The 27,680-nt window shown below is 43.1% G+C and overlaps 1 protein-coding gene across 1 annotated transcript in view; it reads right to left on the bottom strand.

The window, feature by feature from the left end:
- Positions 1 to 17,088, bottom strand: part of LOC124775228 (solute carrier family 22 member 7-like) — a 93,727-nt gene extending 76,639 nt beyond the window's left edge. Inside the window, exons 1-2 of the mRNA XM_047250069.1 lie at positions 16,840 to 17,088; positions 5,570 to 5,942 (exon numbers count right to left, since the gene is read on the bottom strand). Coding sequence (XP_047106025.1) covers positions 5,570 to 5,940 — 371 coding nt within the window. The 5' untranslated portion in view covers positions 5,941 to 5,942; positions 16,840 to 17,088. The remainder of the gene's footprint in view (positions 1 to 5,569; positions 5,943 to 16,839) is intronic.
- Between the last annotated feature and the right edge of the window lie 10,592 nt (positions 17,089 to 27,680).

Raw genomic sequence — 27,680 nt, 5'->3', positions numbered from 1 at the left:
TACCAGGAATGTAAGAGAGCCATCTTTTTAACATGGTAACTGTGAGCTTGGAAGACTGGAGTATCCTTAAGTCGTCATCTCACAGGCCGTGGCATTCAAAGTGCGCCGGCCGGCGTGGCCGTGCGGTTCTAGGCGCTTCAGTCTGGAGCCGCGTGACCGCTACGGTCGCAGGTTCGAATCTTGACTCGGGCATGGGTGTGTGTGATGTCCTTAGGTTAGTTAGGTTTAAGTAGTTCTAAGTTCTAGGGGACTGATGACCATAGATGTTAAGTCCCATAGTGCTCAGAGCCATTTGAACCAAGCCATTCAAAGTGCAACACGCTGACTTGATCTCGGCTATGTTGCTGGACGCTCAGAAATGATTAGACTTGTGCATACGTTACGTGCCCTTCAACGTGGTATACGCGACTGCAACACTCTCCAGCAGCAGTATGCGCATCAACTACACTGTACGCTAAACAGGAGTTCTCTAAGTGGACAAGTGTAATCTAGCTGATATCCTTTAAGCCGGCCTCACTCAGGACGCGGCAACTGAATCGACGTGGACCGAGATGCTAAAACCAACCACACGAGATACAGCACCCGCATTGGACATGCTGGTTAATGTCATTTGCTGTGTACCTACGTGATTTGTGAGTGCAGCGCTCTCCAGTGGCAGATGTCGGCTGTATCTGGCTAGAAAATTACACAGTTTGTTTACGAAACGGACAGGCACAATATTCATACATTAGCTCTATTAAAGCGCATATTTCCTCCCTTGTCTAAATCAGACAAATGTCGCGGTGGTTCCTTTGAAAGGGCAGGGCCGCCTTCCTTCCCATCCTTCCATAATCCGATAGGACCGATGATCTCGCTGTTTGTTCCCCTCCCACAAATCAACCAACCCACCGATCTCCCTTGTCCATATGCCAGTCATGTTGTTCTGTCTGCAGAATACGTAAATAATAAGTTCAATATCCATAAACGTGTTATAATACAAAAACGAACGTTTCATGTCCAGTCAGTAAGAATGAAGGGATATTAATGTTTCCTTGCAAATAGTGCGGTACAAATATAGAATAATGTTCCACATAATGAAAAAATTATTTCAACATTTTCATTTTTCTGTAAAATACTAAGGCCATTCTTATTTTGTCACTGTTAATATCATGTAGCAGAATCACTAGAACATATGAAACAAAAGATTTGAAAGAAGAAACTGCAAAATATCTAACTGCAAGTAGTGGAAGCTCTGTTGTAGATACAACCAACTAAACAAACTTACTCCTCACGGAGAGCACATTCGTATTTAAATAATTTCGATTGTTATAGAACATACTTCCGTCAAATCAATAAGAAAGTATCATAATTTCTTTGGATGTAGTGAGACCTGAACTACCTACACATCACGCAGCAAATTGTAATTCTGTGTCTATTCATTACACTACGTTGAACTTCTGTAATATACTGTCTATGGGATCAAAAGTATCCGGACACCTGGCTGAAAATGTCTTACAAGCTCGTGGCGCCCTCTATCGGTAATGCTGGAAGCCAGTATGATGTTGACCCATCCTTAGTCTTGATGACAGCTCCCATTCTCGCAGGCATACGTTCAATCAGGTGTTGGAAGGTTTCTTTGGGAATGGCAGCCCTTTCTTCACGGACCGCTGCACGGAGAAGAGGTATCGATGTCAGTCGGTGAGGCTTGGCACGAAGTCTTCGTTCCAAAGCATCCTAAAGGTGTTCTATAGCATTCAGGTCAAGACTCTGTGGAGGTCAGTCCATTACAGGGATACTATTGTCGTGTAACCACTCCGCCACAGGCCGTGCATTATGAACAGGTGCTCGATCGTGTTGAAAGTTGCAAGCGCCATCCCCGAATTTCTCTTCAACAGTGGAAAGCAAGAAGGTGCTTAAAACGTCAATGTAGGCCTGTGCTGTGATAGTGCCACGCTGAACAACAAAGAGTGCAAACCCCCTCCATGAGAAACACGACCACACCATAACACCACCGCCTCCGAATTTTATTGTTGGCACTACACACGCTGGCAGATGACGTTCACCGGGCATTCGCCATAACCACACCCTGCCATCGGATCGCCACATTGCGTACCGTGATTCGTCACTCCACATAACGTTTTTCCACCGTTCACTCGTCCAATGTTTGCGCTCCTTACTTCAAGCGAGGTGTCGTTTGGCTTTTACCAGCGTAACGTGTGGATTATGAGCAGCCGCTCGACCATGAAATCAAAGTTTTCTCACCTCCCGCCTAACTGTCATAGTATTTGCAGTGGATCCTGATGCAGTTTGTATGGTCTGGATAGATGTCTGCCTGTTACACATTACGACCCTCTTCAACTGTCGGCGGTCTCTGTCAATCTACAGACGAGGTCGGCCTGTACGCTTTTGTGCTGTATGTGTCCCTTCACGTTTCCACTTCACTATCACATGGGATACAGTGGACCTAGAGATGTCTGGGGGTGTGGAAATCTCGCGTACAGACGTATGGCACAAGTGACACCCTATCACCTGACCACGTTCGAAGTACGTGAGTTCCACGGAGCGCCCCATTCTACTCTTTCACGATGTCTAATGACTCCTGAGGTCGCTGATGTGGAGTACCTGGCGGTAGTTGGCAGCACAATCCACGTAACATGAAAAACGTGTGTTTTTGGGGGTGTACAGATACTTTTGATCTCATATGACCATGTCTTGTATGTTACCATCTCCTGAAGACTTCAGCTGCAGATATGTTACTAATTGACATTTACTTCTAACAAATTGTACCAAGAAAAATGCCTATTTAAGGATCTCCAAGTGCTCTTGTCTTCAAGCGGCGTACTTTAATAACGTGCATGTTATAACTCGCAAATTCTTTAACCAGCAATGTGATGTTAGCCGTCATTTTATTACAACAAATCGTACCAGTAACGACAGGTTTTCGACAGACCCTCAATTTTCTGGTACGTTGAAGCGGCATATATTAGTAGAACGTAATTTATAATATAAAACACACCAAATATGGCCTTCAGCTGAGAGCCATTATGGCTTCTCGCAACTACGTACTGAGAAGAGGTAGCCTGCAAGTGATGAAGGTGCCGTTCTTCCGCCTCACTGGTCTACGTTCGAACACGTGTTAAGAGTGTTATCATGCTTGATATTTCTATGCACGTTCACAAAACTCGCCAGCTTGCTCTTTCCACACGGAAACTCGGCACGCTCAACGTTGATGTTGGAATGCTCGGTCCGTGTGACGACAGCTTTAGCATGCGCATCACGAAGATGAAGAAGGAAGGGCAACACTTGGGTGACCGAGAATTTTGAAATAAGCATCCCTGTGTTCACGGGAACCTGAATGAGTGTGCCCTAAAACGACACAGTGCAATGCTTAGGACACTGGACTCGCATTCAGGAGGACGACCGTCCAAAATACCTATCCGGTCATCCAGATTTAAGTTTTCTGTGTTTTCCGGAAGTCGCTCCAGGCCAGTACCGGGGTGGTTCTTTTGAAACTGGCACAACCGATTTCCTTCCCCATCCTTTTCTAATCCGAGCTTCTGCTTCGTCTTGTGAGCATACAAGCTGTGGGGGGGGGATTAGAGCGGTAGTTTCCCGCCGCAGAGCACGTGGCTGGCGGTTGCTACGGGGCCGTGGCGAGAGTGGCTAGCGTTTGCGCGGCCTTGGAAAAAACTGAGCGCGAGCTAGGCAGGGGAGCGCATCGTAGCGTTTGCACTCATGGAGGAATTTATATTCCAGAGAAAAACTGATAAAAACAAAACTAAGAGTGACACGAAAGTGCGAGTTGGCACTCATGGACAGAAAGTTATGTAAAGCTAAGTTATCTAGATGCGTCACAAACATATATAATAGTTTAAAAGTTATTGTTGTCTTAACAATTGTAAATTTATGAAAGTTCAAAAGCTAATATCTCGGCATTGCATTGGCCGATTAATATAAACAAAGTGTTTACGGATACGGCTAGTAGAGCTGCATCGAACAGTCATAGCCGATTTAGCGTAGACTATGCACCGTTTTTGAATGAGAGGTCGGAATATGGGATTCGACTGAGAGAAACCGTTTTTGCTAATAAATAAATTTAAAGACACCAAACTAGTGGCAGCATTCTAATGTTTAAAGAGGTAGATAAGTTATTAAATACGTATTTTTATTTGTTTGTTTGTGTTTAGTATAAAAAGTCCGGGAAAAGCAAAATCACGCCACAAGAACATAATTTGTGGAAAAACGGTGATAGATACAAAAAAATTGGACTTTAGATTGTTATTGCCTGGAAAATTTCCATATGTTTCAATGTATCATATATGTTTTTGTGTATGGTTTTAGAATATTCGTAATTTTTTATTCAAACGTTGTTTTGAGTTATGCAGTCGTTTCGTGGGTGCATAGGGCGGCCATCTTTGAGGACAGTTGAGTTTGAGCGACGCTAAGAGCCGAACGTGCCGCCCATTTGGGGGTAGTATTGGGTTGCTAGCCACGATCGGGGACAAGTATGTATGTAGCGACGTTCGAAAACGATCAAGTTGAGAGCGATATAGTGGTTTAGGACAGCAGACACCAGCGTATTTTGTGAACTGTGAACATACTGTCGAGTGCCGTGATCGCGACATTTGAATTGTATAGTGCATTGTTGTAGCATGAGTCATTAACGGCCGCCCTTACGTAAGAGCCCCTCAGAGTGCATTTTTTGTTTTTAGTCAATATACTGAAGACTAATCATGGAAAAATAGAAATAAACTGCTCGTCCACATTATAAATCAACGTGAGTGACTCAACATTTTTAAATTTCACTGTAGTACCTGCCTGCATTGTTTTTTTTATATTTTATTTCAACTTGAAAACTGAGTTTACGACAGGTGTGACCTGGCACCTTATGACGAAAAACGTAGCCAAACACTGAGATCAGCCACATTTCTGAGCCGCTCAATTCAACTGAATGTTGAGTGTAACAAATATATATATTTTCTTGCCATAGCACGTGGGGGCTCGAGCCAGACTATTCAATCTTCAGTCGTAGTGCCCAGTACCATCGTAGTCTCTAATGACTTCACTGTCAGCGGGACGTCAAACTATAACTTCTTTCCTTAAAACACGACAGAACAGTCTTACGTCACAACTACAACCAGCACACATTGCGAGTTAAACGCCAAATTGGGCCGTCGGTGCACTCGATCCCTTGCACCACTTGAAAAGAGATGAGATCGTGACTCGTCACACCAGATTAGACGTCTCCAGTCAGCTACTGTCCAGTTTCTGCGTTGTTTGGTCTATTAAAGTCGTGTACATTCACTTGTAGCTGTGTTATATGACACTTTGCAAGGCACACGACTCCAAATGTTCGATGTATGCAGTCCTCTTCGCAATATCCACTCACTAACTGATTGGATTACAGGTCTGGATTACGTCAAGGCCTCTCTCATTGTTTTATAGCGATCCAATGTAGATTAAAAGCTCATTCTGAAAATTATAGAATTAACCTTCGTACACACAAGTCACATTGACGTTTTGAATACTTACCGAACTTAAAGATGAAGAAGCGTGAGTTAGATATTTTGCCCACGCGTTCAGCGCTTACCTGGGTATGTGCAAGGCCTTCCACTGGTCTTCCGTGTAGTTGGTGGCCTCCCTACCGGGCACGTGGCACCAGTGGTCGGGCACGGTGAGTGCAATGACGATGTTGACGTAGGGCATGCCGGCGAAGATGACGACCAGTAGGTTGAAGGTCCAGTTGAAGCGCCGCTGGAAGCGCCCTCGGGTGCCCGCCGCCTCCATCAGCTTCTCTGTCGGCGTCAGCTCGACCACATCGCCCAGACCTAACTTCTCTTGTTTCTGTTTCTCATCCGGCGGCTTCACTAACGCAGTTAGAAGGTCTTTCTCAACTTCCTTCTGTTTCGTTCCAGTCTGTGCCATTTCTTCACGTTGTTTTGTATTGTATGATGACACCATCCCTAGCAGAAGACAAAATATTCACGTAAACAACATTTCGACATCTTAAAATCTTAAGAAAGTGTAAATCACGTTTCATTTCCGTTCATCGTGGTGTTTATCTTATTACACTTCTGTGATGAAATCATCTTTCGTTAAATTTACATGTGTAATGCCGGAGAGATTGGAGGGAATTGCGTTGAGACTGCTTTCTATGGCCACGCGGTGTAGCCACGTGGTCTAAGGCACATTGTGACGGTTCGCGCGGTTCCCGTCGTCGGAGGTTCAAGTCCTCCCTCGGACATAGGTGTGTGTATTGTCCTTAGCGTAAGTTAATTTAACTTAGGTTAAGTAGTGTGTAAGCCTAGGGACCAATGACCTTAGCAGTTTGGAACTTGCCAGCATGCCATGCTATCTGTGAACTCAGTATAAAGCGAACTGAGTACTCAGAGACTTATTGGCAGAGACCATCAGCGAGCACATTGCTTTTACACTGAAGAGCGAAAGGAACTGGTACACCTGTAATATCAAGTAGCCCCCCCCCCCTCTAAGTTCCCCCTCCCCCTTCTCCCTCACCACTAGACACAGAAGTGGCGCAACACGACGTGTAACGGACTCAACTAATGTTTGAAGTAGGGCTGACACCAAGAATCCTGCAGGGCTGTCCATAAAACTGTAAGAGTACAAAGGAATGAAGATCTCTTCTGAACAGCACGTTGCAAGGCACTCCATATATGCTCAATAATGTTCATGTCTGGGGAGTTTGGTGGCCAGCGGAATTGTTTAAACTCAGAATAGTGTTCCTGGAGCCCTCTGTAGCAATTCTGGTGGAATTACCCAAGTCCATCGGAATGGACAATGGACATGTTGGATGCCGGTGATCAGGCGGGATGCTTACATACGTGTTACCTGTCAGAGTTGAATCTAGACGTATCAGGGGTCCCATATCACCCCAACTGCACACGCCCCACACCATTACAGAGCCTTCACCAGATTAAACAGTCCCCTGCTGACATGCAGGGTCCATGGATTCATGAGGTTATCTCCATACATGTCCATCCGCTCAGTATAATTTGAAAGAGACTCGTCCGTCCAGGCAACATGTTTCCAGTCATCAATAGTACATTGTCGGTGGTTTTGACGGACCCAAGTGAGGCGTAAACCTTTGTGTCTTGCAGTCATCAAGGATGCACGAGTTGGCCTTCGGCTCCGAAAGCCTATATCGCTGATGTTTCGTTGAATGGTTCGCATACTGACACTTGTAGATGGCCCATTACTGAAATCTGCAGCAGTTTGCTGAAGGGTTGTACTTCTGTCACGTTGAACGACTCTCCTCAGTAGTCCTTGATCCCGTTCTTGCAGGGTTTTTCTCCGGCCGCACCGATGTCGGAGATTTTATGTTTTATTGGATTCATGACATTCGCCGTATACTCCTGAAATGGTCTTACAGGAAAATCCCCACTTCATCGCTACCTCGGAGTTGCTGTGTCCCATCGCCCGTGCTCCGACTATAACATCACGTTAAAACTAACTTACATCTCGATAACCTGCCATTGTAGCAGCAGGGACTCATCTAACAACTGCGCCAGACACTTGTTTTATATAGCCGTTGCTGACCGCACTGCCGTATTCTGCCTGTTTACATATATCTGTATTTGAATACGCATGCATTCTTTGGCGCTTCAGTGTAACTATTATGTTTATTTCACTCAGTGCTCACGTATATCAGTTATTGGCTATAACAGTTTAGGCTGACATGTCGACAAGTACTTTTTGGTTACCGATAACGCCTACTCAGTCGCAACTGATATAGCCTTTGAACAATTCATGTAAGTACTGACTGAAATAAACTCGAAAAGGGTCCATTATGACCGTTTCATACAGGGAGGCTCTCACTGTGAGCATCAGCTGCAGCTGACGCTACAAGTTACCCGTATGCGACGGTAACATGCCTTTGGAAGAGAGAGGAGCTTTTATGCCCATGTAATATGTATGTATTTTTGTGTTTGTATCCCTAAGTTCTAGGGGACTGATGACCTCAGAAGTTAAGTCCCATAGTGCTCAGAGCCATGTGAATTATTTGAACTGCTAAGTGTTTCCTGTCCCTTTGTGCTAAATCAAAACAAAGCTAACGTATCACTACAGTGAATTTTGGTACTACAACCATCACGTTCACGTGTGGAATCTAGGTAGAGAGAGATGATTGCGCCTCTTCTTCGTCAGTGACCACCTAAATCTGTTTATTTGCCAAATCCGACTTTACATGTTTTTGCAATCTCGAGGCCGCTCAGGGACGTTTTCTCTCTGGTGGGCTTACTATAAATGTGTGATTACTTAGCGGTGGAATACAATGATGTTTCTACTTTCATCGTGCTTGCGAACTGATGCGTCAATGACATCTTTTGTTTATGTCTCTATGTCTCATATGTCCTTTCGCTACTCCTGTTGCGGATAACGCTGTCCCAATTTATGGGCGCTTCGGTAAATCAGTGCATTACCTCTCTCCTGTATCGATGGGCCACGTACATTAAAAATTATTACGAGTAAAGGCCGTCTGGTTTGTCGTATTAGACTATAATTACAGTTGACCTCTCTAAGTGTGTTCCTTTGCCCTGTTAATTTATTGTCCGTTTTATTCACTTTGGTTATCACACGCATAATGGAAGTAATAAAATTGTGGTTCAGAGTTAACAAAACTGCTTTCAGTTACTATGTCACACCAGATATATCCTTCTCTGGGGAAATTAATATCCTTTTGTTTATAATCTCGATTCAGAGACAGACAACGTTTTTCAGTAAAAGAAACAAATGCAATGAACTCCCATGCTTAAGCCACATGCTTCTGCTGTAACGCCATGGTTCCCATTCATGTTTGCAGTTAGCTTTCATCTGGCGATCCCTACCAGGCTTTTCAAAAAACCAGATGGCTTCATCTGGCGATCCCAGCTTGCAATCTTTGTGAGGAGAGGGAGGTAACTTTTTCATTTGGCGATCCTGACAGGATATTTTTAACCCACTCGCAGGTGCATCTTTTGTAGCAATCCAGCGAAGATAGCTTTTTTTGCTGTCCTATCAGAAATGTGGTCAACTGACTATATTTATTTTCTGATGACTTTTTTGTGTTTTAGGACCTAAAACAGTGGTGTTACATATATTACCAGGGCACCTTTGCGAAGTGTTAAAACTGTTGGTAAATGGATTTCACACTTCCCTTTTGTGTGCTGTAATGTGTTGTCATCACACATAAAAAATAATGAACAGCGTTTTCTGTTTTTATTGTATGTTTTCGTTTGTTATTGTTATTATGGTCCTCAGTTCATAGATTGACTGGTCTGATGTACCTCTCCGTGCAACACTATACAGTGCATGCTTCTTCATCTCCCAGTACGTACTGCAACCAACATCCTTCTGAATCTGCTTAGTGCATTCATCTCTTGGTCTCCCTCTACGATTACGCTGCCCTCCAGCACTAAATTGGTGATCCCTTATTGCCTCAGTACGTGTCCTACAAACCGATCCCTTCTTTCAGTCAAGTTGTGCCACAAATTCCTCTTCTCCTCAATTCTATTCAGTACCTCCTCATTAGTTACATGATCTACCCACATGGGCGTACCCAGCGAAGGGCAGGGGGGAGGGGGAGCAGCTGCACCCCCTAGAAGATATTCGCAGTTATTCACTAGTTTACTGTTTTATTTAATAAGAAATGCTGCGTGTTTCCTCGGATTGTACAAGTGCGTTCTTGTATTTAAAATGTTTATTAAAAGCAGTTTTTCACTGGTTTACTGTTTTATTCAATAAGAAGTGCTGTATGTTGTCTCAAGTCCTTGTTCCCTGAGACTAGTATGACCTGCCCCCCCCCCCCCCCCCCAGTTAAGATCCTGGGTACGCCCTTGTCTACCCATCTAATCTTAGCGTTCCTCTGTAGCACCACGTTCCGAAAACTTCTATTCTCCTCTTGTCTAACTGTTTATTGTGCTTGTTTCACTTCCATACATGGCTACACTCCATACAAATACTTTCAGATGAGACTTCCTGACACTTAAATCTATATTCGATGTTAACTAATTTCTCTTCTTCAGAAACGCTTTCCTTGCCATAGCCAATCTACATTTTATATTCTCTCTACTTCGATCATCATCAGTTATTTCGTTCCCCAAATAGCAAAACTCATGTATCAATTTCATTGTTTCATTTCCTAATCTAATTCCCTCAGCATCACATGATTTAATTCGACTATAGTCCATTATCCTTGGTTTGCTATTGATATTCATCTTATATCCTCCTTTCAAGACACTGTCCATTCCGTTCAACTGCTCTTCCAGGTCCTTTGTTGTCTCTCACAGCATCACAATGTCATCGACAAACCTTACAGTTTGTATTTCTTCTCCATGGATTTTAATGTCCATTCCAAATTTTTCTTTTGTTTCCTTCACTGCTTGCTCATTATACAGATTGAATAGCATCAAGGATAGGCTACAACCCTGTCTCGCTCCTTTCTCAACCACTGCTTCCCTTTCATGTATAAACTGTAAATTGTCTTTGGCTCCCAGTATTCAGAATTTGAAAGAGAATATTCCAGTCAACATTGTCAAAAGTTTACTCTAAGTCTACAAATGCTATCTTCTAAAATAAGGTCTAGGGTCAGTATTGCCTCGCGAGTTCCACCATTTCCACGGAATCCAAACTGATCTTCACCGAGGTCGGCTTCTATCAGTTTTTCCATTCGTCTGTAAAGAATTCGTGTTAGTATTTTGCAGCCGTGACTTATTAAATTGTCAGTTCGGTAATTTTCACACCTGTCAACACCTGCTTTCTTTGGGATTGGAATTATTATATTCTTCTTGAAGTCTGAGGGTATTTCGCCTGTCTCATATACCTTGCTCCCAAGGCCATCAATATTTCTAATGGAATGTTCTCTACTCCCAGAGCCTTTTTTTTTTTTTTACTTAAATCTTTCAGTGCTCTGTCAAATTCTTCACGCACTATCATACCTCCCATTTCATCTTCATCTACGTCCCCTTCGATTTCCATAATACTGCCCTCAAGTACATCACTTTTGTACAGATCCTTTGTTTACTTCTTCCATTTTTCTGATTTCCCTGGTTTTCCATCTGAGCTCTTGACACTCATAAACATGGTTCTCTTTTTTCCAAAGGTCTCTTTAATTTTCCTGTAGGCAGTATCTATCTTACCCCTAGTGATATATGCCTCTACATCCTTACATTTGTCCCCTAGCCATCCTTGCTTAGCCATTTTGCATTTCCTATCGATCTCACATTTGAGACTTTTGTATTCCTTGTCACCTGCTTCGTTTACTGCATTTTTAAATTTTCTCCTTTCATCAATTAAGTTCAACATCTCTTCTGTTACCCAAGGATTTCTAAAATCCCTCGTCTTTTTACCTACTTGATCCTCTGCTGCCTTAGCTACTTCATCTCTCAAGGCTATCTGTTCTTCTTCTACTATAATTCTTTTTCCTGTACTTGTCAATCGTCTCCTAATGCTCTCTCTGAAACTCTCTACAACCTCTGGTTCTGTCAGTTCATTCAGGTACCATGTCCTTAAATAACATTGCAGCGGACTGCCACTAGATTCCTATAAACGCTGTAAGGAAATACGTTTAGAGAGAAGTGTATCTCCCAAGGCCCACGAAAGGGTTACAGCAGGTAACTTTTAAACTTTTAGTCAGTCCTCTAAGTTTCTGTATATTTGTTAGTGTGCTGCATATATGAAACTGCATTTGGTAACGTGTCCCATATTCGACGACCTGGTTGCGGAATTGTGTACAATAACACAACTGTTAAGCCACCTCTACATGATCGTTGATCTCTTATTTGTTTATCTGTAGAGTGAGGGTCATCATATCTCGAATAGCATCCCACCCACTTTCATTTCCTCTTCATACGGAGACAACTACTTACGGTTTTTCCAAGTTAGTGAATAAAGGAACTTGTATCAAAACATTTACACAGAAGGACCTGAATGTATACAATCAACCCGTGTAGCTTCCGCTTAGAGGTCTAGCTTGTGAAACAACAATGTGAACCAGAGCACACTCGAGTCTGCTTTCTGGATTAATGGCTGTTTGTCCCTTATGTCGGTCACTCTGGATGGGGTTTTTTCTTTTATACCTATGGTAGGACTGGTCCCTGTCTCTGTCTCAACTGAAATCATATCAAACGTAGTTCTAGAAATATAAGTTGTGCAGATGACGTCGGCCCCACTACACGTAGACGGCGTTGTGGCACCCGAAAGGAAATAATAATCACATTAACAGGTAAGTGATTCACTGTGACCATAGGTTTAAAAAGTGAGGTTGCTATAAATAAATGAGGATAACACGACAGAGAATAATTGTGGTCCTGAATTAAAATTTCTTGCCAATTTCATTGAAGCATATCACATATGCAACACTTTCGGTGATGTCTGCAATACGTATTGTTTGTATTTGCGTAAGACAACTTTGCACAGGCATAGAACATTTTGTTTCATTTGCTGAAGTTGACATAAACTACTGAGGAGGTATTTTTAAATTAATCATTTTCAAGTGACTCTGTCAACCGAAAAGATTTTGTCAAAATTAATAAAGCTATCTAACTTTTGTCATGTGCTTACCAACGTTTGATTAGATTATTTATAAGATCAAAATTCCTAGATGTATATAGAAAAAGTATCTAAATGTTTTAGTGACAAAAGTATACCACATTTGAGAAGATGTGTTATTTTACATGCATTTTCATTAGTTTGCAGACTGTAGACCAAGAACCTTATTTATACTTTTAAGTATATTATGTTATAATTCCAGGTCTCCAACTGAAATTACCTATTTCTCTTACTTACACGAATATTACACATTTTCCCGTTTTCAAGTATAAAAAATGTGAGTCTACTTTGTCCTTTTAAGAATGATATTGTCTCTTCTTTTCCAAGAAGACATTAATTATAAAATTTTGGTATGTAAGTTAGTACATTCAGTATCTTAGTATGAGATACTGAACTAACCAATATTTCCACTTTTTATTTAAAGTGAACATGACACACTTGAAATTATTCATCAATAAACATAGAATGTTTTTAACTAAACCAAAAAATGAGTATTATATTACGTATCACTATTTTACTTTATCATTAGCAAATTACGGAACGTTTATGATAAAAATTTTCTCATACAACTTTTTGGAACATCTATAAATTTCGCCAGATTTGTCATCCTGCTAACACACGTCAAGAATTGTTTGGAAGGAAAACGTGTTTCATCGAAACAATGACAGCCATATATAAAGAGTGGAAATGTCAAACGTTTTAAGTGCAAAATCTCACATTTTTAGGAGAATCAAAAAACAATGAAGCTCCTGATACCTAGCTTATTTGTATCCCAAAAATTGAGGAAGTGCTTTGATATCACAGAGTTATGCTGCTCACCTTATCACTGTAACAATAATGAGACTAATTAGAAAATAAATAATTTTTAAGAACGTTCTAGGTGCCATATCAGGTAACTGAGAGGTTTCCAAGTGTCAATAATAAAGTTTTTCTTTCAAGTGCTTTAACACTGAGGTACTGCGTGTCGTTTGCGATAGTACAAATTCAGAAATGCATAAGAAATATTTCAATTAATAGAAGTGCAGTCAACAAAAACCTTTTCACATATTTCTTAAATTTTTTACAGGACAATACTAAATTTGCGACAAAAATCTCTCAGTATTGACTACTGCTTTTTACACAACTCTGTTCTTGGGATCAGATGTTGCAAAGTTTGCTGTTGCACACCCTGTGTTGTTGAGGAAGAAATGGCAACTTCGTCAACAGATCTTTCTGGTTTGCAACTGATAAACATGGCTAGTCTTTCAAACGAAGTACGGCTTTGCACAAATTTGCCATGATCTTTCCTCTTTTGAGCACACTGACATTTTTCCACTCTTCTGTTTAGAGTAAGAATTTTTTAATATCTTTTTGAGATTGATGAGTGCGAGACGCTTTGATCATGTTGCATTTAGAGCTCTTAAGACGCCTTCATTGGCAGCAGAGGTTCTGTAGCATCTTTAAAATCAACTGTCAGATGTATGCCTTGGAATTAAGTGGAATGATTTCGTAGTTTCAGCTGACTCAACATCCTTGCGTAAATCCAGCGGTATAAAGGCCTTGATAACATTTTTTCCTTCCTCTGTACAGAGTGTTAGGAAATTCCGGAAACGTCACCCAACGACGCTACAGAGCGCCATAGTTATAGGCGCCGATGCCTGTAAATGTATATTCGTATATACAGGGTGGTCAGAAAATGTCTGAAACGCTTGTCGTGATGTTGTAGGGCAGATTGTACTGAGACATAAATGTTAAGAAAAAATTTCGTTACGTTGCACCGTTTCCGAGTTATTAAGCACTGAAAGTAGCCAATCGGGGCGTCGCGCGCTCACATTCAAGCAGCCTGCCAGGGGGGATGTTACCTAACGAGTGCTTTGTTTGGTTAGCAGAAACTTGAATTCGCGCGCGCAACGACCTTATTGGCTAACTTCAATGCTAAATAACTCGGAAACGGCGCAACGTATCGCATTTTTTTCAACCATTTATGTCTCAGTACAATCTGCCCTACAACATCACGACAAGCGTTTCAGACATTCTCTGACCACCCTGTATACAGGTGATTCCTTGATGATGTTATAAACATTCAAGGATGTGGAGGAGGACAGAGGAGACGTGTTTCACACTAACAGAGGTGAACAAGTGCTCATACCTCTTAAGGTATGCATTTTGGAGCCAAGATTTACTAGACATTTTTTTCTTATTTTAGTCCATACTACTACCTCTGAAGTTTCTATAGGAGGTCGGAGAGTGGAGTGTATAAGATTTTCAGACGACATGGTTGTGATGGCAAAGAGTGCAACAGAGATGGAACAAATGTTAGATGATCTAAACACAAAATTAGAAGAATATAGAATGAAGATTAACAAGAAGAAAACGAAAAGTATGGTAATTGAAGGAAAGGGGAGAAAATGCCATATGAAAATAGGGGTAGAGGAAATAGAGCAACTGAATAACTTCAATTACATGGAAAGTGTAATAATGGATTATATGTATTGCTCAACAGAAATTAGGAAAAGAATTGCAATGGCAAAAGAAGGATTCAAGAGGAAACAGAAATTACTTTGTGGACCACTAAATGAAGATCTGAGGAAGAGACTTGCCAAATGTTACATCTGGAGCATTGCACTATATTGTGCGGAGACCTGGACATTGAGGAAGGAAGATGACAGAAGATTGAAGGCACTAAGGATGTGGAGATGGAGAAGAATGGAAAAAGTAATTGGGAAGACCGAGTAGGGAATGAAGAAGTATTAAGAAGAGTTGGAGAAGAAAGAAACATGCTGAAAGTCATCAGTACGAGAAAACGGAACTGGATTGGACATTGTTTGAGGAGGGACTGTTTATCGAAGGAAGGAATAGAAGGAATGGTGGAGGGAAAAACGAGAAGAGGAAAAAGAAGATATCAAATGCTGTATCATATCAAAGGAGGCAAATATTCAGAAATGAAAAGACTGGCTACGGAGAGACAAAAGTGGAAGAGGCTTAACCCATGACAAGACCTACCTCTGAAAGTTGGATGCCCTACATTCACGGCAACAACAATACCGGTACATGTATTCCACTGTCAGAGGTATCAGAATGATTTTCACTTGTAGCTTTCGACTTGTTCGTTTCCGAACCAGGGACCCTTACCTCAAACTGACACATTTACCCATCCCCATCAGCCTTAAAAGTTCGTAACATCATCACAAAATCACACTGTATGTACTCGTACATCATGTACAGGCGCCGGCATCTATAACTTTGACGCTCTGTAGCGTCTTTGGATGACGTTTCCGGATATGGGTTCCTATTCAAAATGCTATGTACTCACTCTCCTCTACAAGTCCTAGAAGTTTGTAACGGGAATTTCCTAACCCTCCGTAATTGCAAAACCTTTGTCGCAGTTCAAAAAGCTGCGCCCACTCACCAAAAACTTGTGGGTGATCTTTTCAAACCAACCCAAGCTAAATGGGTAAACCTTACCGCATGGTACTTGGCACAGAGGAAAGCACTGCTCTGTAGTGAACGTTTGAAACATTTTCTGCATTATTTAGCTCTTGGAACAGGTCTAGAGTCATGTAACAGAGTACCGAGAACACAATATCACTGAAAAAGCGTTTTGTGAAAAAATAACGCATTGAATGTTCGAGATTTCCACTCTTCTCGCAGACATTTTGCGTGCCTCCTAGAAATCTACTTCAGGAAGCGAATTAACAATTGGGAAATATTCTGGCCAGTGTTCATGGACCTAAGAGGAGATTACGCAGAGAAGCAGCTGCATTTGTGATATAGAAGCACAGTCTTTGACTGAAAGGCCGAATACTTTTCCCCTCGCTCTTGTAATTGTCAAACTGCAATGAGTCGTATTCTCTTAGAGGTCGAGCAACCGCTGCCAAAGTAGCACAAGGTGAATAAAACCTTGCGCACTGGCTGCCAAAATCTTATGATTAAAAAGTCACGATAGGCTTCGCGTTAGTGGAGATGCTTCGTCAGGTAATAAGTTTCTTTATTTTTTTAAACAGTTATGACGCGGCAAAGTAAATGCATGGAGCCATTTCCCACCGTCCATCGCCAAGATTAAACCAATAGCCCGCTAAAATAGTTGTCTAGGATCAAACTGGCCGTAAACACACCGCATCATGGCGTTGACATCATAGAAGTGCGCACGGCATCATCAGTACTCTTTACGCTGGCACCTCGCGCACTTTCATGATTGCGTTCCCAGTCAGTTTGATCATAGACAGCTTTTAGGGAGACGAGTTTAATCTTGATGATTAACTGTGGGAATTGGGTCGTAGCATTCACTTTGCCACGCCGTATTTTTAAAAAGAGGATATATATGAAACACTTACTTACTTGCTGGTGAAGGTGCTTGATAAAGCCCGGAGACCGAATTGAGTGGAGAGTAGCACAGCAACGTAGTGGGTAGAGCTGTTACTGAACCATTTGTGCAGTGATGTGCCGAGTGCAGCAGCTATGGAACCAGATGTACGTCGACGCTGTGTGCGTAACAGGTGGCCACTTAAGCAGCTGTGCAGTAGTGTGCGGGGCTAGTCCTCCGCCACCGACGCAGCGCGGCGATGTTGCGGGTGCTCCAAGCAGTGGCGAGGCCGCTGGGCGAAGCGGCTGCCGGGCCATCGGCGCCACCGTTTATAATGAGCGGTAGCTCAGCCGCACGACTCTCTTTCATCCACTTAATGCCACAGCAAACAGAAGCTCGTGCTCCGCTACGACAGTGTTATCTGCTCCTGCATCCTGCAGTGAAATACAAGCGCTAGGTCACTTGAGCTTGCTGAGGTAAAGTTTTTGCGGGTGAGTTCGATGACCAGTATAGTTTTAGAATGTTCCATGACCTTTGTGAACACAGTTACAATTATGATAAGTAGAAATATAGATCAAGATCAGCGTGGACCCAAAAAGAAATGCGCCATTAGCTTGAATCACAAAGTCACGATATTCCTTTCATTGCTTCAACCATGAAATACCCTGAGTTTCCGAAATTGTATGTTCGGTATCGTTCACCACGGAAGATAAAGCATATTAGGTCCAAAGAAGAGCGGGAAGATTCGTGACTGGTACATTTAGCCATCGCGAGAGCGTTACAAATCTCATAGAAAGTTTGAAGTGGGACACACTTGCAGATAACCGGCGCGCTAAACAGAAGGGGTTGCTCACTAAATTCCGAAATCCGATCTTCACCGAGGATGTAGAGCATATATTATCACCACCAACTTTCAAATCGCGCAATCATCACCATTCAAAGATAAGGGAAATAAGAGCTTGTACTGAGGCGTTCAGACAGTCGTTTTTCCCTCTCGCGATCCGCGAGTGGAACAGGGGGGGAGGGGGGGGGGGGAATATGACTCTGGCGCGAATTGTGCCCTCCGCGACACACCCCTTGGTGGCTAGCGGAGTATATATGTAGATATGGATGTAGATATCTTCTTAGAACTGTGTTATACACTGACGGAAAATAAATCGCTACCCAAAATAAATAGCTAATGTGGAGTAACGAAATATCGAGAATACGTTTGTCTAGGTTACATATTTAAGTGATTAACTTTGCAAGATCACAGGTTAATGTAAGCGCGAGATAAGCCACTGCAGATGTGAAATGCTAATACATTAATAGCCAGTGTAACGGCCAGGTTGTTGAATATAAGCATGCAAACGTGGATCTACATATACATGTACGTCTACGTGATTGGTCTGCAATTCACAATAAAGTGCCTGGCAGAGGGTTCAATGAACCACCTTCATGCTGTCTCTCTACCGTTCCACTCTCGAACGGCACGCGGGAAAAACGAGCACTTAAATTTTTACGTGCGTGCCCTGATTTCTCTTATTTTATCGTGATGATCATTTCTCCCTAAGTAGGTGGGTGCCAACAGAATGTTTTCGCAATCGGAGGAGAAAACTGGTGATTGAACTTTCAGGAGAAGATCCCGTCGCAACGAAAAATGCCTTTGTTTTAATGATTGCCACTCCAATTCACGTATCATTTCTGTGACACTATCTCCCCTATTTCGCGATAATACAAAACGGGCTGCCAATACATTGTGTTGTACAGGTGCCGGATGTCAGTTTGTGGAATGTGTTCTATGTCTGTTGCACTGGGTCGGTCAGTACAATGTCTTTTTGAGATATCATATTACGATGTCCCACAGGTACTCATTTGGAGACATATCTGGTCATCGACCAGGCCAAGGCAACATAGCTGCAGAGCATGTTGGGTTATAACAGCGGTTTGTGGGCGTTACGCTCTTGGAAAACATCCACCAAATGCTACGAGGGAAGATCGGAAGCCGGCCGGTGTGGCCGAGCGGTTCTAGGCGCTACAGTCTGGATCTGCCCGACTGCTACGGTCGCAGGTTCGAATCCTGCCTCGGGCGTGGATGTGTGTGATGTCATTAGGTTAGTTAGGTTTAAGTAGTTCTAAGTTCTAGGGGACTGATGACCTCAGAAGTTAAGTCCCATAGTGCTCAGAGCCATTTTTTGAATTACCAGACTGATGTATAAATTTGCAGTCATAGTGCGTAATATAACCACGAGCGTGCTCCAGCTGTCATGTCATAGGAAACCGCACCCCATACCATAACTACAGGTGCAGGTCCAGTGTGTCTAGCATGCAGATAGGTTGGTTGCAGGCGCTCAGCTAACCTCCTTCTATCCAACATATGACCATCACTGGCACCAAAGCAGAACTAGATTTCATCAGAACAAACAACAGACCTCCACCAGCCCTCCAATGAGCTCTCGCTTGGCACCACTGACGTCATGAGTGGCGGTGGTTTGGGGTCAGTGGAATGTCGCTGCAGGGTGTCTGGCGCAGAGCTGTAACCGATTTGAAACAGTTCGTTGTGTCACTGTGGTGCCAACTGCTGCTCAGATTGCTGCTGTAAAGGCTGTACGATGCGCCAGAGCCATACGCCCAACACGATGGTCTGCCCTCTCAGTAGTGCCACGCGGCCATCCGGAGCCCTGTCTTCTGGCAACCGTACATTCTCGTGACCTCCGCTGCCGGCAGTCATCGAAGCTGAGCTTAATATCTGCAGCATAGTGCCCAGAGTCGATCGCGGTCCTCTGGTTTGGAGCCGTGTGGAGGGTCTAAACCAGAGGCTCAGACGACTCTGCGACTATAATGGTTGCAAATTCATCGACCTCCGTTATTGGGTGGAGAACTGTAGGGCCCCCCTAGACAGGTCAGGCGTGCACTACACACCGGAAGCAGCTACTAGGGTAGCAGAGTACGTGTGGCGTGCACACGGGGGTTTTTTAGGTTAGAGGGACCCCCCCCCCCCCCTTGGGCGAAACGATAAAATACCTGACGGCTTACCAGAGAGGACATTATCATCGTTGATAAAGAACGTCCGTCCTCAGAGACCAAAAACAGGAAAAGTTAACGTAATATTGGTAAACTGCAGGAGTTTCCAGGGCAAGGTTCCTGAATTAGTATCTCTTATTGAAGGAAATAGTGCGCATATAGTATTAGGAACGGAAAGTTGGTTAAAACCGGAAGTGAACAGTAACGAAATCCTAGACACAGAATGGAACATATACCGCAAGGATAGGATAAACGCCAATGGTGGAGGAGTATTTATAGCAGTAAAGAATTCAATAATATCCATTGAAGTTATTAGCGAATGCGAATGTGAAATAATCTGGGTTAAGTTAAGTATCAAAGGTGGGTCAGATATGATAGTCGGATGCTTCTATAGACCACCTGCATCAGCAACCGTAGTAGTTGAGCGCCTCAGAGAGAACCTGCAGAACGTCGTGAAGAAGTTTCGTGATCATACTATTGTAATAGGGGGAGACTTCAATCTACCAGGTATAGAATGGGATAGTCACACAATCAGAACTGGAGCCAGGGACAGAGACTCTTGTGACATTATCCTGACTGCCTTGTCCGAGAATTACTTCGAGCTGATAGTTAGAGAACCATCTCGTGAAGCTAACGTTTTAGACCTCATAGCAACAAATAGACCGGAACTTTTCGACTCCGTGAATGTAGAAGAGGGTATCAGTGATCATAAGTCAGTGGTTGCAGCAATGACTACAAGTGTAATAAGAAATGCCAAGAAAGGAAGGAAAATATATTTGCTTAACAAGAGTGATAGGGCACAAATCGCAGAATATCTGAGTGACCACCATCAAACGTTCATTTCTGAGGAAGAGGACGTGGAACAAAAATGGAAAAAATTCAGGAACATCGTCCAGTACGCCTTAGATAAGTTCGTACCGACTAAGGTCCAAAGCGAGGGGAAAGATCCACCGTGGTATAACAATCATGTACGAAAGGTACTACGGAAACAAAGAAAGCTTCATCATAGGTTTAAGAGTAGTCGAATCATAGCTGATAAGGAAAAGCTGAACGAAGCGAAAAAGAGCGTAAAGAGAGCAATGAGAGAAGCATTCAACGAATTCGAACATAAAACATTGGCAAACAATCTAAACAAGAACCCTAAAAAGTTTTGGTCATATATAAAATCGGTAAGCGGATCTAAATCCCCTATTCAGTCACTCGTTGACCACGATGGCACCGAAACAGAGGACGACCGAAGAAAGGCAGAAATACTGAATTCAGTGTTCCGAAACTGTTTCACTGCGGAAAATCGTAACACGGTCCCTGACTTCAGCCGTCGCACGGACGCCAAAATGGAAAATATTGAAATAAACGATATCGGAATTGAAAAACAACTGCTATCACTTAGTAGCGGAAAAGCATCCGGACCAGACGAGATACCCTTAAGATTCTACAGTGATTATGCTAAAGAACTTGCCCCCTTTCTATCAGCAATTTATCGTAGATCGCTGGAAGAACGTAAAGTACCTAGCGACTGAAGAAAGCGCAGGTCGTTCCCATTTTCAAGAAGGGTCATAAATCAGATGCGAATAATTATAGGCCTATTTCGCTTACGTCAATCTGTTGTAGAATAATGGAACATGTTTTGTGTTCTCGTATTATGACGTTCTTAGATAATACAAATCTCCTTCATCATAACCAACATGGATTCCGCAAACAGAGATCATGTGAAACTCAGCTCGCCCTATTTGCCCAAGAAATTCACAGTGCCGTAGACACTGGCGAGCAGATTGATGCCGTATTCCTGGACTTCAGGAAGGCATTTGATACGGTTCCGCACTTACGTTTAGTGAAAAAAATACGAGCTTACGGAATATCGGACCAGGTTTGTGATTGGATTCAGGATTTCCTAGAAGAAAGAACACAACATGTCATTCTTAACGGTTCAATATCTGCAGATGTAGAGGTAATTTCGGGAGTACCGCAGGGAAGCGTGATAGGACCTTTATTGTTTACAATATACATAAATGACTTAGTTGACAACATCGGTAGCTCCGTGAGGCTATTTGCAGATGACACGGTTGTCTACAAGAAAGTAGCAACATCAGAAGACTCGTACGTACTCCAGGAGGACCTGCAGAGGATTAATGCATGGTGCGACAGCTGGCAGCTTTCCCTAAACGTAGATAAATGTAATATAATGCGCATACATAGGGGCAGAAATCCATTCCAGTACGATTATGCCATAGGTGGTAAATCATTGGAAGCGGTAACGACCGTAAAATACTTAGGAGTTACTATCCGGAGCGATCTGAAGTGGAATGATCACATAAAACAAATAGTGGGAAAAGCAGGCGCCAGGTTGAGATTCATAGGAAGAATTCTAAGAAAATGTGACTCATCGACGAAAGAAGTAGCTTACAAAACGCTTGTTCGTCCGATTCTTGAGTATTGCTCATCAGTATGGGACCCTTACCAGGTTGGATTAATAGAAGAGATAGACATGATCCAGCGAAAAGCAGCGCGATTCGTCATGGGGACATTTAGTCAGCGCGAGAGCGTTACGGAGATGCTGAACAAGCTCCAGTGGCGGACACTTCAAGAAAGGCGTTACGCAATACGGAGAGGTTTATTATCGAAATTACGAGAGAGCACATTCCGGGAAGAGATGGGCAACATATTACTACCGCCCACATATATCTCGCGTAATGATCACAACGAAAAGATCCGAGAAATTAGAGCAAATACGGAGACTTACAAGCAGTCGTTCTTCCCACGCACAATTCGTGAATGGAACAGGGAAGGGGGGATCAGATAGTGGTACAATAAGTACCCTCCGCCACACACCGTAAGGTGGCTCGCGGAGTATAGATGTAGATGTAGATTCCTGCCAAGTCTTTCTGCAGTATCGAAGAAGGAACATCCAGCTTCTCATAATCCCCATTACACGACCTCGGTCAAACACGGTGAGACGTTAATAAAGGCGTCTTTGTCGCCTTAAAGCCATTTTTGACTAACATCAACTCAACACCTCCGTTCTCAAAGTTAACTGATGCTCACGACCGTTACAACGTCTATTTATAGCAAACCTGATTTGCGTCCTCATAGTGGCACTCTTATGCGACTGGCACGAAATCTGAATAGACATCATCTTTCAGTTGTTCAAATACGCCAACCAACTTTCGTTTATGTCGCAGATCTCCTTCTCTGTGTTCCGATATTTATCCGTCAGTGCACTGGGTAAATACCAGGTAGATTTCTAGCCTTGAAATGGAACCACGGAACACGTCCTGACGAATGCGAATTATTTTTAGGACACGAATTCAAAGAAGTGTATGTGTACATATGCAAGAGAACAGATTTTAGGAAACACGGGCTGTTTTGTCTTGTCTAATTCTGTACTAGAGATCTGTTGTACCATTTGCCGTTTCCTCGATTCTCCCAAAACGACAATGCCACCGATCCTTCTCAGATATGCCGAGCCGTCTGAGAAAAATGCCATTTACATTCGTCCATTCCACGCTCGTACAGTTTGGAAACGATTACCTGATGCTGTCCTCCCCCAGACAAAGAGAGGCGGGAAGGTGTTTCTGATTGATCTTGCAGGAATAGAAGAACTTGGAAGCTGTTCGAGATATTGTAATAGCTCATGGACAAACTACGTCAGCTATAATTAACTAGTGATTCTATGTCACGTGCAAAGATTTATATTTGCTAAACATTTATTTACGGTTTGCTTAAGCAAGTGTTCCAAATATATGACATAATTTGGAAGATTGGGCTTCTTCGTTTGATGTATTCGTTAGTGATGCTCCCCACTGAAGTGTGCCAAAACAGTTCAAAAGCAAAGCAGCTAGACTACTTTATCGCAAAATTCCATCGAAATAACGATCAGATAATTTCGTTTCTGTAGCCAGCAGGAGAGAGAGATTCTGGACAGCCATCATGCTCCGGTCGAATACTCCTCCATGGAGTGTCGGATAAAAGTAAAGAAAGGTTTCCATGTGATATGGCTAGTATGAAGTCAGACAATAAAATATCCTAAGGTGCTGCACTCCTCTGAAGCAGGAATGCATGAATTCTACGAGGATCGTGTCTCGCCATATAATACTTGTCTCGTAAATTGACATTACCGTAATTGATGAAGTCACTTCGTCGGTAAAGTGCACTATTTCAAAATGCGCCGTATCGTACTGCAGGCACTGAAGAGCAAACTACTAAAATTCCTGACGACATTCTAAATTCCGGCCTTCCAGTCCTAACTAGCTAATTCTGAATGGAATTCCTGAAGATAATTGATACAACATTTCTTGTCAACATGCCGCGTACCATCGCGGGACTGCTAAGGGTCGCCGCTAGAACAGCTTCTAGGAGTACCTCCCCAGTTACACTTCTCCTCCTTGTACTGTGTGTGTCTTCCCAGCTTCCGGTTTCCACGAGTTTCCCATGAAGGCACTTAGCGGCCACATAAGACTCGAGCGATCGGAATAGAGCCCCTGCTCTACTGACGGCATTCTTTCCGCATTCACCGCACACGGGTAGCATACCATATCTTTACCTTTTTGTACATGTCTGTGAGCAGGAAACTTCGTCGCAAGAATGAGTTGCCATGTCAAAGTAGGCAGAACTACAAATGGCACACTTCATGTTAGCTATAATGTTAACATTTTTCCTGATGACAGACAAAATAAGCTTCTGATGGAGCAACCAGCGCTAGTATCCAGGACAGTGTGTTACGGACGCTATGTATGTGACACGATCACTTTGTTCATCGGAACAAAAGAGGACTGCACTTAATAAGAAATTCAATGAGCTGCACAAAAACATACGACTTTCCCCCGAATATGAAAAACACAAGGCTATAAACTTTTTAAATGTGACTATACGTCATGAAAACGGGACTGATGTATTTAATGTTTTCTGAAAGCCAGCCATGTCTGATGGGATAATCCACAATACCTCGTTCACCTCGTGTCACATAAAAAAGCGTTTTTCTTTCATACCACGGTGGACAGGATAATACGTTTAACACTATCTGATAAGATCATTGAAACAGAACTGAAGACGGTCAGACACACAGCCATGGAAAATGGATACAACCCTGAAATATTTGATGATATCTACACTGATAAGAAAAATAAGTACTATAAGAAGGAGAAAAAAATCTAAATAAATGAAGAGGAAAAATCCCAAAATCATAGAATGCAAGCTTTCAGGGCCGGTTTTGTGCTATTGCCGATATTTGTTTTATGGGCATAAGGCCGTTGTTCAAGGCATAATCCCATGCCTGACGATTGGTCTCTCAGTGCTGGAGACATCATCGGAGGGTTTGCAGTCACCAACAAGCTCAGCAAGCCCAACTGTTTATATGCATCGACGCAACGATCGGTTCGTGACGTCATCAGACCCCTGCCTAAGATCGCGGAGTCGCGCCGACGGATGGTATGGAGCTTGTAGAACGGAACAGTTCGGGCTGTAGTATTTGTTTTATTTAGCACTAGGGACTACAACTTGTCTAATTTTACTCCTCTTCTGTTAAAGTTGTTTTTGTGCTTTTTAATTTATATGGTTTCTGTGGATTCTAACATAGTAATGATTATATCTGGCTAAAACCACAGTATCAGACAAACGAATTTGCTGCTTTCCTCGACCCATTGCATGATTTATCCGACTTGTCCAGGCGACACTTGCTCTTGTGTTCCTTGATGCGGCCATTCGTGCTTCTGTTTGTAGTTCCTATGTACACTTGACCCCAGGTGCAAGGGATTTTGCATACTCCTACTATGGCAAGCGAAGTACGGGTATTGACGTAGTGTTTAAACCAAATAGAAAGCTGCGCAAATATTTGAACATCTACGCCCAAATTACAGACACTTCGTTTTAAACCTTACTAGTATTTTCATAGTTGCTAAAAACTCGCAATCACACGTTTTCAGGATTATCTGTATGTACACTCATACTCATAATTTAAGGATAATGCTGATACATGGTGAAACAACGCTCTGGTGGGTGGTTTGCGGGTTTTAATCACCTCGGGGTATGACCATGCGATGTATTTGGTGCATTTGGTGCGTGTTGGTGCATGTCAGAGTACGTGCAGCGAGTAAGTGTGCAGACGTTTTCAGTCGTGCTAGTGGTGACTGTGTGTTGAAAATGGCTCAAAGAACACATATTGATGACGTTATGAGGGGTAGAATACTAGGGCGACTGGAGGCTGTTCAAACACAGCAGGTCATAGTGCCACAAAGTGTGATCTCAAGATTATGGCAACGATCCAGCAGACAGGAAACGTGTCCAGGCGCTATATTATGGGACGTCCAACAACACAACACCACAATAAGACCGATATCTCACCATCAGTGCCCGCAGACGGCCACAGAGTACTGCAGGTAGCCTAGCTCGGGACCTTACCGCAGCACCTGGAACAGTTGTCTTCAGACACACAGTCTACAGGCGACTGAACAGACATGATTATTCGCCCGGAGACCTACAAGGTGCATTACACTGACCCCTGGTCATTGCAACAGTGGCCCCAGGTTACGTTCACGGACGAGACCAGGTATAGTCTGAACAGTGATTCTCGCAGGGTTTTCATCTGTCGTGAACCAGGAACCAGATACCAAATCCTTAATGTCCTTGAAAGGAACCTTTATGGAGGTCGTGGTTCGATGGCGTGGGGTTGGTTTATGATTGGTGCATGTAAAGCCCTGCATGTCTTTGATAGAGGAGCTGTAAGAGGTCAGGTGTAACGGGACGTCATTTAGCACCAATATGTCCGGCTTTTCAGGGGTGCAGTGGGTCCCACCTTCCTCCTGTTGGATGATAACGCACGGCCCCACCGAGTTGCCATCATGGAGTAGTACCTTGAAGCAGAAGATATCAGGCGAATGGAGTGGCCTACTTGTTCGCCAGACCTAAACTCCATCGAGCACGTCTGGGATGCTCTCGGTCGACATATCGCTGCACGTCTTCAAACACCTACGACACTTCAGGAGCTCTGCCAGGCACTGGTGCAAGAATGGGAGGCTATACCCCAGCAGCTGCTCGACCACCTGATCCAGAGTATGCCAATCCGTTGTGCGGCCTGTGTACGTGTGCATGGTGATCATATCCCACATTTATGTCGGGGTACATGCGCAGGAAACAGTGGCGTTTAGTAGCACATGCGTTGCGGGACGGTTTTCTCAACTTATCACCAATACCGTGGACTTACAGATCTGTGTCGTGTGTGTTCCCTATGTGCCTATGCTATCAGCACCAGTTTTGTGTAGTGCCACGTTGTGTGGCACCACATTCTGCAATTATCCTTAATTTATGAGCGTGAGTGTAGTTACGACTCTGTATAGGGGCTCTTTGACTGCTCTGGAAGATGGCTCATCTAAGATACAACACATGAAATATTAGTTCACTTCATTACTTCAATGATAAAAAAATTTATTTGACGTAATACATGAAGTACGGTGTTCAATATTTACATAAGCACATCTCCATCTGTGATCTGAATAGCGCTTTAGTCCTACTCGATGATGTTGACTGCTACAGCTAAGGTCACTAACTGCGGCAAGGCGGTTCCATGTTCGGCTCTATATTGACCTCCATCCAAGGGCGCTGTTGTGATGAGAGAGAGGGAGTGTCTTCTTCAGCCTCACCCATTCGTCGTTGCGGATTGCAGAGAGACATCGTTAGTGTCTGTGGTGCCATTGTGCGTTGCTGGCTTTGGTATGGAGCCGCTATCTTTGGACGATACCACAAGTGTGTTTTAAAAATGTATTACACTAAAAAGTTTTTTATTTAAATAATTCAAAAAAATTCAAATGGCTCTGAGCACTATGGGACTTAACATCTATGGTCATCAGTTCCATAGAACTTAGAACTACTTAAACCTAACTAA

This window comes from Schistocerca piceifrons, chromosome 1 (genome assembly GCF_021461385.2).
Source record: "Schistocerca piceifrons isolate TAMUIC-IGC-003096 chromosome 1, iqSchPice1.1, whole genome shotgun sequence".
In the NCBI taxonomy this organism is placed as follows: domain Eukaryota; kingdom Metazoa; phylum Arthropoda; class Insecta; order Orthoptera; family Acrididae; genus Schistocerca; species Schistocerca piceifrons.
Note: the sequence above shows the minus strand (reverse complement) of the source record. Positions and strands in the feature narration are given on the sequence as shown.